The sequence below is a fragment of the Malaclemys terrapin genome, chromosome 6 (assembly GCF_027887155.1).
Source record: "Malaclemys terrapin pileata isolate rMalTer1 chromosome 6, rMalTer1.hap1, whole genome shotgun sequence".
NCBI lineage: Eukaryota > Metazoa > Chordata > Testudines > Emydidae > Malaclemys > Malaclemys terrapin.
In genome coordinates, this window is record NC_071510.1 from 49,679,810 (window position 1) to 49,696,913 (window position 17,104).

General features: G+C 41.7%; 1 protein-coding gene across 5 annotated transcripts in view; it reads left to right on the forward strand.

Annotated features, from left to right (window-relative positions):
- SPIN1 (spindlin 1) overlaps positions 1–17,104 on the forward strand; it is a 118,191-nt gene that overhangs the window by 55,656 nt on the left and 45,431 nt on the right. For all 5 annotated transcript variants that reach the window (XM_054031728.1, XM_054031732.1, XM_054031730.1 and 2 more), the window contains exon 2: positions 12,692–12,922. In XM_054031728.1, the coding sequence (XP_053887703.1) occupies positions 12,871–12,922 (52 nt within the window). In that variant the 5' untranslated portion in view covers positions 12,692–12,870. The remainder of the gene's footprint in view (positions 1–12,691; positions 12,923–17,104) is intronic.

Here is a 17,104-nt window from a genome sequence, read left to right on the forward strand (position 1 = left end):
CCTTTGTTCCCTGTTTTTAAACCAGTTTTCAGTCCATGAAAGGATCTTCCCTCTTATCCTATGACAACTTGATTTACATAAGAGCCTTTGGTGAGGGACCTTGTTAAAGGCTTTCTGGAAATCTAAGTACACTATGTCCACTGGATCCCCCTTGTCCACATGTTTGTTGACCCCTTCAGAAAACTCTAATAGATTAGTAAGACATTATTTCCCTTTACAGAAACCATGTTGACTTTTGCCCAACAATTTATGTTCTTCTATGTGTCTGACAATTTTATTCTTTACTATTGTTTCAACTAATTTGTCTGGTACTGACATTAGACTTACCGATCTATAATTGCCGGGATCACCTCTAGAGCCCTTTTTAAATATTGGTGTTACATTAGCTATCTTCCAGTCATTGGGTACAGAAGCTGATTTACAGGACAGGTTACAAAGCATAGTTAATAGTTCCGCAATTTCACATTTGAGTTCTTTCAGAACTCTTGGGTGAATGCCATGAGATAGTCACACAGTTGCTTCCTAAACTTTGCTGTCAGAGCACAATGTCTGCCAATACAGGTCTCTGTCCTTTTGATTGAGCAGTGGCACCGTGAGTGTTTATCAAAGTATTAGTGGTGGTAATAGCAGCTCTCAGGGTTGTGTGGAAGGGAGGGGTCCTTATCTACCTCTCCTCAGGGTGGAGATAGACACATACTTCTACAAATTTCAGAGTGGTAGCCGTGTTAGTCTGTATAAGCAAAAACAATATAAGCAAAAACAATGAGGAGTCCTTGTGTAACCTTAGAAACTAACAAATTTATTTTGGCATAAGCTTTCGTAGGCTATAACCCACTTCATCATTGCATGGAGTGAAAAATACAGTAGGTAGGTCTAAATATACAGCACATGAAAAGATGGGAGTTGCCTTACCAAGTGGGGGTCAGTGCTAACGTAGCCAATTCACTCAGGGTGCATGTGGCCCAATCCCAACAGTTGATAAGAAGGGGTGAATATCAACAGAGGGGCAGGGCTGGCTTTAGGCCGACTTCCCCCGATTTCCCTGAATTGGGCCCCGCGCCCAGTGGTGAGCTGGAGCCAATTCCCAAGCTCTGGACAGCTGCCCCGGCCCCAGCTCCCCCCATACTCCTCCCCTGCTTCCCACGAATCAGATGTTTGCACGGGAAGCCTGGAAACAAGCAGCGGCAGGTAAGCTGGGGCGGGGATGTGTGTGTGTGCGCGCGCGCGAGGAGGGCTCCAGGGAGGTGTGGCCCAGTCCAGCTCCGGCCGAGTGGCTCCGGGCCGGCCCGTCCCTGACTGAGCGCCCCGGCCCTGACTCTGGCTGGGCGGCATGGCTCCGGCCCTGACTCTGGCTGGGCGGCGCGGCTCCGGCCCGGATCCGGCCCCGACTCTGGCCAGGGCAGCGCGGCTCCGGCCCGGGTCGCAGCCCAGGCCCCGGTCCCAGTGCTGGCACGGCTCCGGCAGGGGTAAACAGCCTGGTAAGGGGCCGGGGGGGAGGGGGGTGGTTGGATAAGGCAGGGGCAGTCCCGGGGACAGGGAGCGGGTGTAGGGGGGTTGCATCGGGCAGAGGTTCTGGGGGGGCGGTCAGCGGATGGGGAACGAGGGGGGGTTGGGTAGGCGTGGGAGTTCGGGGGTCTGTCGGGGTGGTGGTGGATGGGGTCAGGGCAGTCAGGGGATAGGGAGCAGGGCAAGTTGGGTAGTGGGTGGGGTCCTGGGAGGCAGTTAGGGTGGGGGGTCTCAGGAGGGGGTGGTCGGGACAAGGAGCGTGGGGGGCTTGAGGTTTCTGAGGGGGGCAGTTGGGGGCAGGACATTGGGCGGGGTCAGATGGGGGGGATGTACTCACTGGGTGGTTCCCTACCGGGTCTTTGGCGGCGGGTCCTTCGGTGCCGCGGAAGACCCGGAGCGCCGGCGGGTGAGTCATCCCTGCCAGGGCCCCGCCGAATCGGGCCCCGCACTTCCTAAAGCCGGCCCTGCAGAGGGGAAATTACTTTTTGTAGTGACCCAACCACTCCCAGTCTTTATTCAGACCTAATTTGATGGTGTCAAGTTTGCAAATTAATTCCAGTTCTGCAGTTTCTCACTGAAGTTTTTTTGTTGAAGAATGGCCACTTTTAAGTCTGTTATTGAGTGTCCAGGGAGATTGAAGTGCTCTCCTACTGGTTTTTGAATGTTACAATTCTTGATGTCAGATTTGTGTCCATTTATTTATTCTTTTGCGTAGAGACTGTCTAGTTTGGCCAATGTATATGGCAGAGGGGCGTTGCTGGCACATGATGGCATATATCACATTGGTAGATGTGCAGGTGAATGAGCCCCTGATGGTGTGCCTGATGTGGTTAGGTCCTATGATGGTGTCCCTTGAACAGATATGCGGACAGGGTTTGTTGCAGGGATTGGTTCCTGGGTTAGTGTTTCTGTTGTGTGGTGTTTAGTTGCTGGTGAGTATTTGCTTTAAGTTGGGGGGTTGTCTGTAAGCAAGATCTGTGAGAGAGAGAGAGAGAGAGAGAGAGAGAGAGAGGGATCGTCCTTTAGGATAGGTTGTAGATCCTTGATGATGCGCTGGAGAGGTTTTAGTTAGGGGCTGTAGGTGATGGCTAGTGGCGTTCTATTACTTTCTTTGTTGGGCCTGTCCTGTAGTAGGTGACTTCTGGGTACCCTTCTGGCTCTGTCAATCTGTTTCTTCACTTCCGCAGGTGGGTATTGTAGTTTTAAGAATGCTTGATAGAGATCCTGTAGGTGTTTATCTCTGTCTGAGGGATTGGAGCAAATGCTGTTGTATCCTAGGGCTTGGCTGTAGACAATGGATCCTGTGATGTGGTCTGGATGAAAGTTGGAGGCATGCAGGTAAATATAGCAGTCAGTAGGTTTCCGGTATAGTGTGGTGTTTATTTAGCCATCACTTATTTGCACGGTAGTGTCCAGGAAGTGGATCTCTTGTGTGGGATGGTCCAGGCTGAGGTTGATGGTGGGGTGGAAATTGTTGAAATCCTGGTGGAATTCCTCAAGGGCCTCCTTCCCATGGTCCAGATGATGATGTCATCAATGTAGCACAAGTAGAGAAGGGACACTAGGGGACAAGAGCTAAGGAAACATTGTTCTAAGTCAGCCATAAAAATGTTGGCTTACTGTGGGGCCATGCGGGTACCCATAGCAGTGCCGCTGACTTTAAGGTATAAATCGTCCCCAAATCTGAAATAGTTGTGGGTGAGGACAAAGTTTCTTGCAGGATAGATGAGAGAAGCTGAGAAATTTTATCAAAAGGAAGTGCCCATTAAAACACTTCTGTCTTTTCTTCATTAGTGATCTCCTTTGTGGATATTCTTAGCTGACCCATGCTCACTAGAGGCTGCTATGGAACTTCCTGTTATCCTCCCCTAAGTGAAAGCATCTCTCCTCAGGAGGATTCTCAGGTCATTCAGACGGCGGGTGAGTTAGAGAGGATTCAAGTCAGGCTTTCCAATTAGCAAACTCATGAGGACACTTATCACCACAGATGCAAGGCTGGAAGGATGGGGTCAAGGGCTGTCCAAGGGAGCTGGTCCATTCAAGAGAACAAGCACAGTATAGACTGGTGAGAGATCAGGACAGTCCAATATATCATCAGGCGCTGCTCCCATATCTGGACTTCCCTCATGCGGACTATGACAGACAGCACCTCAGCCATGTCGTATGTCAGCAGACAAAGGGGAACAAATCTACAGACTGTCAGAGGGAATTCATGTCTTATTACGTGAGCTGAGGAGACTCTAGAGTCAGTCTGCTCCCTTTGTGTCTGCTGAAAAGTGAATGTAACAGCTCACCGACTCAGCAGGCAAAAGGTAGATCATACAGAATGGTGACTATACCCAGAGGTCTTCCATTTACTGGTAAAGGAATTTGGTTTCCTAGCAATACATCTGTTTGCATCCCATTTGAATCACAAAGATTCAGTGCTCTGCTCTTGTCAGTGAGATTATAAAGTCAAGGCAACAGATGCCTTGTTGCAAAGATGTCTAAAAGGGACTGACTTTTTTTTTAAATATGCCTTTCCTCTAATCAGAATGCTTCAGAAAAAAAGTAGGACTGGTAATTCTGGTAGCCCTGTCCTGGCCATGAATACCTTGGTTCTCTGACCTCCTTAATGTGGTACAAAGACCTTCCCTCTGCTATCCATCCAGAAGGGATCTGCATTACAAGGGCCAGTCGTACATCAAAATCCAGACAGTCTGAGCCTCGCTGCCAAGTTCTTGAACAGAGCCTCTTAAGCGAAAGAGGTTATTCAGAAGATATAATATCCATGTTTTAAGGTTCCAGAAAGAAATTTAACAGAACATATTCATGGGCCTGGTGACGTTTACCTATTGGTACCAGGACAACGGTCTCATCCCTACATCTGTGTCAGTACTACAGACTCTTTGATTTCTTCAAGATGGACTCAGGCTGGGCCTGATAATTCAGACATTTGAAAATCAAGTTGCTGCTTCATCTGGCAGCTTCTTAGTTATAGCAGAGAATTAGTGGATTTCATCCCTCCTAGATGGCTAGTGTTCCTTTTTGGAGAGTAGCATGACTTCTACCTCCTCCCAAAGTACAGAGTTCTTTACTGGGATTTTACCTGCTTAACAGTTCCCTCACAGGCCCTCCATTTAAACTACTTATGAAGGTGGTTCATTACTTTCTAACCAGTAAAGTGGTCTTTTTTATTACAATCATGGTAGTTCACAGGCTATCAGAATTGGGAGCACCTTACCTTGAACCTCAGTGCTCTCAACTTTGACACCTATCTTTCCAAAAAGATTAAGTGATACTCTCAACCAACCGTGTCTTTGTACCAAAGACTAACTCCAGGCTCTTTGAGTACCCCAAAGAGAATTTGTGGTATTTGTTGGATTTCTGTAGAGTTCCCAAAGTATATACTCACTGCAAAGCTCAATTCAGAAAGACAAATTGTTCTTTTATTATCCATTGTCAAGAGGAAAGAAGGCTTCAAAATCTTCCATTTACGTAGGGCTAAAATATAATATCTCGGAAGCGTAAGAGTAAAAATCATCTGATGTTGTCTTTGGTAAGTGGGTACTCCTCATTGTGCTATTCCAGTAATTTTTAGAAAGAAGTTACCCCCTTTCACATCTCTGCATAACTATATGTATAGTATACCCCCTCTTGACTCAAGTGTACGCTGCTATGAAAATCCCAATGTCCTGGATGACTTCGTTACAAATACGAATAGACAGATTTATTTATGCTCTATTCCAACAAAGGAAAAGTTTTCAGGTAATGAAGTTCACAGATCTAACCCACCTCAAATAGGCTGTCAATTGGGGAAAGGTACGGGATTATTAGTTGTCACTCAGTGGATTTTGTTTGTTTGTTTACATTGAATTTCATGCTCTTTTGGAGGATTATTCTATTTAGTTTCAATGCTGACTAGTATAGTTGCTTTTTCCTCGGCTATGCAAGTGTTTCAGTTGGTGGCTTAACAGAGATGGAGCCATATCTCCCTTGCCACAGCATAACAGATCTGGTTTGCCCCCAAGGCTGCATGAATCAGAGACCTAAAGCCATAACTCATTTCCTGTAAATTTTCGTTCTTGGAGAAAGGCATGGATAAACTTTCATATTCTGCATCAGTCATATTTCAGTTCAGAATGACTCACTCCGGAAAAAAATGTGAATCAATATTATGGGTTCTTGACATTTAACTTGTTTCATTAGAAGTTGCAGGTTACATCTCACATCTCTAGTTTTAAACTATGATAAACTCTAAACACTTCTAGAAAGGGGGAAGGTTTTGAAAGACCAAACTAGAAAAGTCCAAGAGGGAGAAAGCCACTAGAGGGTGCCAAAAGGCCCATTCATGAATAATTAGATGTAATTCCACTTTGACACTTACTGAAAAGTGCAGAAATTGGAATGCAGTAAGCAACTCTCTTGCATTACTGTGCCATTATTGAATTGTTACAGTGGGGCTCAGAGTATGCATGCATGTTATTCAGAGAACAGTTAATCTACATAATTAATTAAAGTACAATATACATCTATTTAGATTGATTTTAAAAATGTCTATCTAAAGGGAAATGTTTATAGGTTCATTAAAATAACACCTAAAGGATTTATGGATAAAATGAAATTATTTTGCTGAAAAGGGAAAATTTCTTATAATCTATACTGTGTTGGGAAGGCATGACTCATTCTGTTTTGCCTCCTCTCCACTCATCTGCTCCACTCCTCTGCTGCTTTTCAACCGGCAACAAATTTTTGTGGTAAATCTGGTGGTAATTTTTATTTTCTTCTGTATTAATACTGCAATTGTATCAGGTATCAGATTTCTTTAAATATATTAATCTTTGATCCAAATTTTAACTGGTATGTAGATAGAAAGAAAAATGTTCGTCATTCATTCAAAACTGATCAGAATTATTTGTTATACACAATATTAAACATTCTTAAGTCTGATCTGATTGATGGCATTCAGCTCAATTTTCATAGCTGTGAACTAATTTTATTTACAGCTTTTTTCTTTTTAATAATAAAAAAAACTTCTTGGTTGCTAGGTAAAATCCAGCAAATGAGGAGTTACCTTAATCCATGTAATGATCCCTGTCCATTTCTTAGTGGACAGCTGTATGTCTATGTGCATGTAGTCACAATTGATACTTTTTTGCAACTTTTAGAAAAGGTCATTGGTAAGTCAGTCCTCCCTCCGGAGTTGAGAAATTTCCATCACTACGTGTGCTGAAGTTTGCTTAGCAGGCCACTGATCCCTACCTGGTGCTGGGAAGGCCTATGCCAAAGGGTTCAAGCCTTGGGTGGTCTGGAGAAAACCTTTACCCAGTCAGTGTCACTGTTGGAAGTGCAAGGATGAGAGCCATGCTAGAGACAGGTGCTCTATTTCCTGTGGTTTTAAGACCCAGGACAAAGAAACTGAGGGAGGAGTATCTTAGCTACATCCTAATGGAGGCAATCCTGAGACCAACCTCAGAACCCTCTTAATCATCGAAGGGAAGCTCTTTAAAGGCTTCTTGTCAAAGTGATTCCCCAGAGCAGAGCCAGAGGAAATCACTACCACCAGATCTGTCATCTTCAAGGTCCAGAATTTCTGTACTGTCCTGACCTCAAAGCATAAGAAGAATTCAGTATTTAGTTCTTCAAAGTCCAGAGTCCAGAACTCCTCCACAGAAGGTTCGTCTGGTACTGATGGTAGAATTTTCTGTTAGGCTCGCCAATCCCATCTTATTCAGACAGATCTGAGCTGTCAACTGTGGCACCATTCAGGGACTGTTGAAACTAGCTACCTCATCATCTGACAGAGCAGTCCTTAATTCCTGTAGGTCCACAGCCTATGTCTGCTCCAATCACTCTGGAGGCCTTTGCTATGGCCAGAGACATACTGTGCCTTTTTGCATGATCAGGCACCAGAAGGGGGGAGGTTCCCATTACTTCCTGATACCCAAAATCAGAGGTGATCTTGACCCATCTTAGACTTTGAGAACCTCAACAAGTACATCAAGGTGACGAAGTTCCAGTTAGTGTCCTTAGCTATGATTATCTCTTCCCTAGATCCTGGAGAATTGTATTCTACTTCAACTTGTACGATGCGTACTTCCATGTGATAATTCATCCTGGTCAGCAGATTCCTTTGGTTTGTTGTAAAAGACAACTATTACAATCTTCTTTCCCCAGAATCTCCTATCCATTTCCAATGCAAAGGAGCTGAGGAAGGGATGGGGCAGGACTCTGCCCAGTATACCCTCGCTTTGCCACATGTGGACCTCAGGTCCACCCCTACAGGTACTGCTAAGGAAACCTCTGTGGCACCAGTTTACAACAAAATATTATACTTGGTCATATGTGCCTTCTTTACCAAAATATTGCTATCTTGTGTTTCAATGTGAGAATGGTAAACTCTGTGAAACAAACTAATGGTTCCCTTCTGGCCATTATCAAAGTCTTGTTTTGCACTTTGACTTTGTATTTGTTGAGCACAATTACAGGTACTGTTGGATAACTATGCTACATGCGATGATCAGCAAAAAAACCCCCACAGCAGTAAAATGCGATCTGTATAACCCATCAAATTGTCTCTTTAGCTATTTAAATAATAATCTGGGAATATTGTGTAGGTTAGGTAGACCAGTTGCAGCCTGCTTACTGGAGTTTTATATTTTTACTCCAGTGAGCCACCGTGATGTTCAGTTATTGACCAGTGCAAATATTTGTATTTTTTGAGAGGTAATATTTTGAAACAATCTATCAGAAGAGTAAAAGCTCTAATCTTAAACTATACATGGCAACATTAGATATTAATTTAAATTACTAATTTGACACCTTTTTGAAAATTCTTCCGTAGTTCAATACTAGCCAGGTTAATATAGTGGTCTTTTACCTCTGGAGGTATGAATTTAAATCCTAATTTGGTTACAAATGAGATGACTAAATCTGTTTTCATTTTAGTTCCTAGAGGACGTTTGTCAACAGTGTATGACCAAATAGTTTGGCAAAATTTCCAGCCTTCTCTTGAAGCCCAAGATGGTGACAGGGAGTCATTGTGTATGTAGCTCAAGAAGAACAGTGCCTTAACAAACTGCAAGCAAACTTGCAGACCACCTGCCCATGCTAATGTGCTGCTATTTTGTAGTGCTACTAGTACACTTTCAATGTACATCAAATTCATTCCATATTTAAGGGTTACTTTACATTAGTATACTTTTTGTAGCTTAGAGTTCTTTGGATATGACTGTCTTTAATATTACTGGTTAACTGTTGAATCAATATTTAAACTCAAGGACTATTGCAAGTAGGTTTTCTAAATTTTGAAGTTTGCCAACATTTTTGGGCATTAAATTACTTTTATAATGTAACGTTTTGCATGCAACCTCCTGGTGGTTCTTCCTAAAACGATAAGAAAAAATTGACAGTGGGTTGTACACATCGTAACAGTACATTTTGTATCCATCTGTCATTTTTTGCTGTTTTATGCTAAAAACTGCAATTGCTACTATAATATTTTAAGTCTGAAAGAAAACCAGACCCAACCTTGTAATTAACATGAAGACTTGTTAAACAGATGGCTAGCTTGCATGGAGGAATACAAATTTAGAAACTTAAGAAAAATGCCATATTGATCAGGCCCAGGGTTTAGCTAATTGAATATTGTGCCCAGTACCAGATGCTTCAAAGAAAGAAGCAAGAAGTCTAATGGTGGACAAGTATAGAATAACCTGTCTATAGGTGAAACTTCTTCATAACAGTCGGTAGTTGTCTTATTTTTGGAAGTGTGGGGTTATATATTGCTTCAAGTGTTTATCAATGTAAACACCTAATCTTCTTTTTTCTTGAAATCATCAAAGCTCTTGGCTTCAGTGATATCTTGTGGCCATGAGTTCCATAGGCTAACTATGCATTATGTACAGAATACTTCCTTTTTTCACTTTAATTTAATGTTATCTTGTCATAGTTCTATGAGAGAAGGCAGATAGGGGTGTTGTATAAGTCTCTTACCATGCCTTGTTGTTTAAATTAAACATTTCAGATCTTTTTGTTTCTGATTTCTCCACATTTCTATCCTCTTTCCTCCCCTGATCTCTTCCTAGTTTTGCCTTTTCTTTAGATAGTGTATATACAGAAATGAATGCAATATTCCAGAAAGTGAGATCAGGACCCCATTAAAACAAACTAGATATAAAAATCTGTGATTTCCATTGACCTCTGTGAAATTTTCTGCCCCGGGGCTGGAGCTCCCAGCTGTCGTCCCCGCCTCCTCCCCCCACCGCCAAGCTCCCAGCCCCCTGCAGCGGCCCAGCCATACCAGGCGGCTGGCAGACCCTGCAGACTGGCTATTACATTGCACATGTACGTTGACTGTCTGAATGCATATATTATGCGATTTGCAATTCAACAAAATCAAAATAATCTTTGAGTAAGAGCTGGATGTTTCTCAGGGACCTGGGTACAGAAATGATGAAACCAGGTATAGTACTGATCCAGCGCCTAAGAAACAGGAAAGATGTTACATCTGCTCCAGAGAACAAGATAGAAAAATGCATCAAGAATGTGTGAAGTGTAAAAACTTAATATGTTCAGGACATATGTCACCTATTTGCTCCATTTGTCCAAAGTAGTAGGCTAGTCACTGCCACTTTGCTGTGTTTGTGCCATTTATATTGCAATTTCCATTGTCTAAATGTGGGGTCAGTTAAATGCTGAAAGCTGCATAATATATTTTTTTAAATAAATGTGTGTGTTCCTGGGGTCAGTTAGACCCCCGCACACAAGTACTGTTTAGTTTGCTTCTGAATCTAGAAAAGTTTTAATTTGTTCATAGATATATAGTTAACTGATTATAATATCATTTTTAAATGCAGCCCATGTGTTTTTTCCAATGTTGACATACTGGGGTTTTAAAGATCCAATACAGAAGTAGTGGAGTGATTTTTTTGTCCAATATGAGTGTTAAGGAAGGAGTGGCAGGGATAACTTGTGCTAGGCAGCTGCACTGCAAGGACTTGGAAGAGCCTCTAGCTTAGGCCTTGGCTACACTGGCGGTGTACAGCGCTGCAACTTGCTGCGCTCAGGGGTGTGAAAAAACACCCCCCTGAGCGCAGCGAGTGCAGCGCTGTAAAGCACCAGTGTAATCAGAGCCTGCAGCGCTGCACGCTCGCTCGCAGTGCTGCAAGCTATTCCCCTCGGAGAGGTGGAGTACATACAGCGCTGCAAGAGCTCTCTCTCAGCGTTGGCGGCGCGACTATACTCGCGCTTCACAGCGCTAAGTCCCGAGTGTAGCCAAGGCCTTAGAGCAGAAATTACAAATAAACCGTGCAAGACAGACTTAAGTCAAAATGGCATTGGAGATAATTATTATATTTGTTTGGCTACACTGAAGTATTCTAGATCTTGATTTTGTCCACGTTGATATCAGTCTTGTTTTTTTGACTCATATCCACAGGTAGCAGCAGAACAAGCTAGCTAAATAAGAATTTATCTTGATAGATTTTTCTACTAAATGTTTTTCCAAACAAAGAAAGCTTCCTTTGTCAGCAAAATGTCGATCCACATGTCTTGTTCACTCTTGAGTCAATGGAAAATTTAAACATTTAGAGTATCTACATTTTTTAATAGACTACAACATAGTTTTACTCTCAATAGTTTTAATATATACTGGGTGGGATTTTGATCTCTGAAGGATGAAAATCATGGAGTCGTAAGAATGTCAGGTAATCTAAGGGGCTGTAAATTTCTTAATTTAAAAATGAATGATTTTGACTTCTTACCACCAGTTTGATGTTTCTTTTGCCCATTTCCCTACACACTGCAAGAAATCAGGTATTCTAAAATGTTAACCCCTGGTTTCATTGAACAAACCAATTTAATACGCTTTTTATTTCCTTTAGATTTAACTTCCTTGTCTCAATTTACCATGACCTCATGAAATTGTAAAGCTATTGGTAAACACTAAGGCTAGGTCCACACTACCCGCCTGATTCAGCGGGTAGAGATCGATCTTCTGGGATCGATTTATCGCGTCTCATCTGGACACGATAAATCGATCCCAGAAGCGCTCCCCTGTCGACTGCGGAACTCCTGCTCACCAAGAGGAGGAAGCGCTGTCGACGGGGGAGCTTGCCTGCGCCCCGTGGACCCGCAGTAAGTGAACTTAGTTCGATCTAGGAAACATAGACTTCAGCTACGCTATTCTCGTAGCTGAAGTTGCGTTTCCTAGATCGATCCCCCGCCCCAGTGTGGACCAAGCCTAATTAAGCCAGGACAGCAGATGTTTGTGGTGTGAAAAAGCGAATAAAGCTAAAAAAGCTTTACGTTGTTTCAGATCAGTTACTGTGATTTCTCTTGTTCTGTTTGGTTAGCAGGAACTGTTTTAGCAAAGATGTTGCCAACTCTCAGGGGAAAAAATGTTTGATAAGAGGGCTCCATGCAGATTTCTATGAAGAGCTCATGTAGCAACTGATCTAGATACATTTAATGAGATTAAATGTTTCAGAAGTTTTAATTCTCTTCACTTGTCTTTACAAATTACTTTACTCAAATACCTAACCTTTCTGCAAAATTTCTTTAAATTTGTGATTATTAATTTCACACACTGAAGAACTCTTCTCCCTTTTGTCATAGTTGAATTATTTTTTCAGTAATGTGTTCTAAAGTCTCAAATCACTGTTTTCTGTAGAGCTGGTTTCCTCTACTGAGAAGTAAATCTGGTGTTTTATCAGCTAACAGAAGTATTTGATTACTGCCAATACCTCTATGCAAATACAGTGATGTGTAGTTTCATATTCTAAAACAAAGACTTTCATACAATCATCTACATTTTAAGAATTAAAAATTAACACCCTGTACTACCCTGGCTGAAAACAAACTGTTAGTTTATTGGCACCTAATCATTTTATTCCGTGTTGCTTTCAGATCATTCTGATCCATATTTCTAAATACTGGCCTATAAAATGACACTGTATCGTATACAGAAATTAACTTAAGGGACAAACCCTACCAGATATTGTAGGTCCAAACTGGTTTTGTGCCAGGTTATTCCATTGTTTTTACTGTACACAGTGCTAAAACATTAAAATAAAAAGTAAAACTTCCCTGAGCATGAAAATTAACATTTTTGCTAATATAATTTTAGTTTTTAATTTTTACATCGCTCATCTTGACCACACTTCAAATTTGAATGCTTATACTAAAATCTCTTTTTGTTTTGCAGAGAAATATAATTGAAAATACTTCTTCAGCTAATCTTGGGACAAGCAAATTCTCGTTTGAATGGTGGATTAACAAGTAGTAATTTTATCATTCTAAGGCTAAGAGGAAATTTTAAGAGTTGGAGAGAACTGGATTTTCACCCTAGTCCAGCAGCTTTGCTGCTCACTTAAACACAGATGAATGAAGACCCCATTCGGAAAGACACCAGGTCAGCGATCCAGAGCTGATGCAGGTAGGCAATCTTTTTTTAAATTGGGTGGTGAAATACTGAATTAAATATTAAAACACAAAAGTGTCTGTAATGGTTTTTTGAAGTTTTTAGTAACTTTCAGTTCTTTTCCATCTTGGTATTAAAATTGTGTGTGTTCTGCTCCTGTCAACTTCCTTGGCTTTATTTTGTTGTAGTTGTTCTGACATCAGCTTGTCAGAAATCCAGTGGAGACTTGTATGTAAAAATATCTTGTTGTATTTTAGTTTTGCTGAAGCTTTCATATTGCACACAGACTTGAAATTTTGAAAGGAAGGGGAAAATGCTTCACAACAAGATTAGTGTCTGTCGGTTTCAGAATATAAGCAGTTCATCAGTGATTCCCCACAGTGCTAGTAAAGAGAACTCTGGAACATGATATATTCATTAGGTACTCCTTAAAACTTGCTATAAAATGTCAGCAGTCTGAAGAAGCTGATCAGCCAATAACGGTAAAGGAGCATCTCTAAGCTGTTTTTGGCTTTGTTTATATGAGATTTAGGAGTCATCTAAGTACGGAAATTAATTCAGATTAAGGTAGTGTGTGAAGTTAAAGCTATTCCTGATTAACTCTACGTGGGTGTTCTTCTTCCACAATATGAGTGCCTTACTCTAAATTAGCTTGATCTATTTCTAGAGCATCCATGCCCGAAGTTACTCAGGAATACCTCCCCCTGTAGACAAATCTTTTGTTAAACCAGTGCAACCTTTTATGTGGACAATCCTTATCTTGGTTTGAATGTCTTACTTCAGTTGAGTTTAAATCAACTCCTGACTAACTTAAACTATATGAAAATAAGTGTTCACGCAGCCTTATGCACCCATTTAACTAAAGCTGTTTAAAATTGCACATATAATTAAACCAGTACAACTTTGTCTTGCAGACAAGTACTTACTCCATGCTTTGAGGGCAAGAAGAATTTAAGACAATGCAAGTATAAACTAACAAGGTTTAAACGAATTAAGTGCCTGGGGTCTCTGTGAACAAAAGCTAACTAATTCAGCTTTCCCCTTGCACTGGGTGCTAAGGGGGGATGTCTGTAAGGGCTTATATGTACACATGGAGTCATACAGAAATAGCTATTGTACTTTAAATTTCCACCTACCATAATCTGAACTAACTTTCAAGTATAGACAAGCCCTAAGAGTAATTTCTTGTGAGTTGGGGGGAGAATGGCTTTGGGACCTAGAACTCCACATCCAGGCATTTTAGAAAACTGTTGAACCACAAGCTGGAAGTTCTGTTGTTTTAATCTGTTTGATTAAACCTTAATTAAAAAAAGCAAAATAGTTTATCTTTGAGACAGAGAGTTTGCTTGGTACAACTGTTTTTTTGAGGTTTTTTTGTTTGTTCCTAACCCCCACACCTCCTTCTGCTTAGGGTCATTCTATTAAGCTTTCATTCCCGGCAGAGAAAAATCATATGTTCACTTTGTAAAGCATAGAACGTAGCTAATGAGCTGAAGGAAGGGATAAAAGAGTATTTAGGTACACTGTATGGTGCATGTACCATAATAGATTTATGTGAAGCTCCTGTGATTTAATATGAAATTGGGAAAGCTCAATTGATATGAAACTAACCATACAGCCCATATTGATGCTTCCAAATGTGTTTCCAGCTCATCATTCAGATTTGTTGAATAAATTACAAAAAGTCTTTAATCTCCATGAAAGGCTGCAAGTCTGTCATATCCAATAACCTAATCTCTTAAATATTAGACACATAGAAGCAACCAGCACAACACTAACTCCTTCTGGGTTGTGAAATATAATTGTCTTCCAGTGTGGTGTGTGAAGTATTCAGGTCTGGTAGTAATACAACAATCTCTAATCTTCTGTATTGCTAGTGACAACTTTTGAAAGGAACACCTGCTGTTGAAGGCATTCTTTTCCATGAGATTTGAGGGATATTGTGCATCTGATTTCATATATGGTTCACGTTAGCATGTCTTTACCTGCGTTATGATTGTCCAATGAGTGTCACACAGTAAAAACTAATGTTGGGGGGAAATAGTTCTGGAAAGGGTGCTTTTGCTTCACTTGCATTTTTACTGATCAAATTCATAGTAATGCTACAACACTTAGTTTCTCTTTTGCAATTATAAACTTTTTGGTTACTTTTAAAAACAGTTGGTTTTATAGCTTTGCTTAGGTACAGGAAAGCTACCTACAAAGTTGGGAGGGTTAGAAAGAAACAGATGAATCGGTTTCTTAAAGAGCTGATCTAAGACTCTGTGTTCAACTATAATAAAATAAATTTCAGCTATGGCAAACTATAAATTCTTTTTTTAAATTGGTACTTACAAAATAGTGTTTTGCATCTTCTACTGTCATTCAACATGGAAATGTTTCTGGTAACTAGAAATCAGTTTGGTGATTGTTTGTATCAGTTCAGTTCATAATTATCTGATTAAACTTTGTTCATTGGCTGAGATTTGAGAATTGCTCCCCTTTTTCTTTCAGAAATGAATCTTCACATCTGAGGGACAAGTGGGTGAAAGTTTTCAAATGTCAGTCTATGAATTAAAACTAAAAATTATGGAAGGCTTGGCTGGCCAACTAGCAGGAATCAAACAAAGCCTATGTCTAAACCATTCATGTCGTATAAGTGCAAGAGAAGAGGTAAAATGCATTGATGAAGATTTAAGAGGAGAATGGATAGGCCTGAATCAAAATGATTATAAACAAAGTGGTGGTTTCTGTGTCTATTCCACTTGAGTTGCGCATGTGCTCCATGTGCCTGGGACCAGACTTTTTTTTTTTCATTAGCGGTGTCCTTGGTCTGCACCTGCACCCTTCTCCTTGTGCTCCCAGCTGAGGGAATATGGGGCAGTGCAGACCAGTCACTTCTACGGTTCCTTTCTACCATCTGTGGTCTGAGATGAAACATCTCTAGTGTCTACAGCTTTAGCTAGCATTTTTTGTTTTATTACTTGTAAATAGTTCTCCTTTTCTACCTAATTCTTAGTTTTAGTGTTAGTTTTGGAAAACTTCGGGGGTTTCCTCCCAGCCCTGGCCATCTACCAGTATTTGGTACCTATCATGCCCAGGGCCCCAGGTTTTAAGCACTGTAGTCTGTCTCCAGGCCTTCCCAGTCAGTGAAGGTCATGACACCAATATGTAGTGCCGCAGGGAAGCACATATCCCCTGAAGTGTCATATCTGCCAGAGTTTCTCTTGCTGAACTCCTCAATCACGTGAGTTCAGACTTCATACTTTCCTGATGAATTGTTTGATGAGACCAGAGTCTGACCCTGGTACATCAGTCAGAGGCACCAGGTATCAGCCTTTGGTACACAGTTGTCTCAGGGCAGGTCTTCACTACCCACTGGATCGGCGGGTAATGATCAATCTATCAGGGATCTATTTATCGCGTCTCATCTAGACGCGATAAATCGATCCCCGAACGTGCTCCCCGTCAACTCCAGAACTCCAGTCGTGAGAGGCAGAAGCGGAGTTGATGGGGGAGCGGCAGTGGTCGACTCGCCGCCATCCTCATGGCCAGGTAAGTCGACCTAAGATACGCCGACTTCAGCTACGCTATTCGCATAGCTGAAGTTGCGTATCTTAGGTCGACCCCCCTCCTAGCGTAGACCAGGACTACTCTGGGACTGTTGTAAGCAGAATTAGGGACCAGCAGAAAACAGGGTAGACACAAAGAAGGTAAGAATGAGCATCCTCACAAGGACAAATGTAAGCAATCTCCTCTATGTCCGTATCTAAGAAAAGGACTTTTCCAGTCCATTCTTATGTTGGGCGAGACTCCGTGCCCCAGTACAGGTTTATCAGGAGCTCAAAGAGAATCTGGTACCTGTCCCTTGGCACAGAAAGCCAAAAGTGATCTGAGACTGCCACCTACTGGAGTAGTGACTTTGGATCTATCCTGAGTACTGAAAAGGGAAAGGAGCAATTGGATGCATCAGACACCACTGATTGTAGAGAGTTGCCTGGAGAAGAGATTGACAATACCAAGAAGCAGTCAGCCCAGATAGGCACTGCTGAAAGACTGAAGCCCCATTGACTACCCAGCAACAGGGACCAGATGGACTATTGAGGCGGGCCCAATCTATGCACACCTGGAATCATCAACGCAATTGGACCAGCACTGTCGAGAGATCCTGACAATATCATTGGTTCGGCAATCACTGACACCGTCAGCCACCTGAAG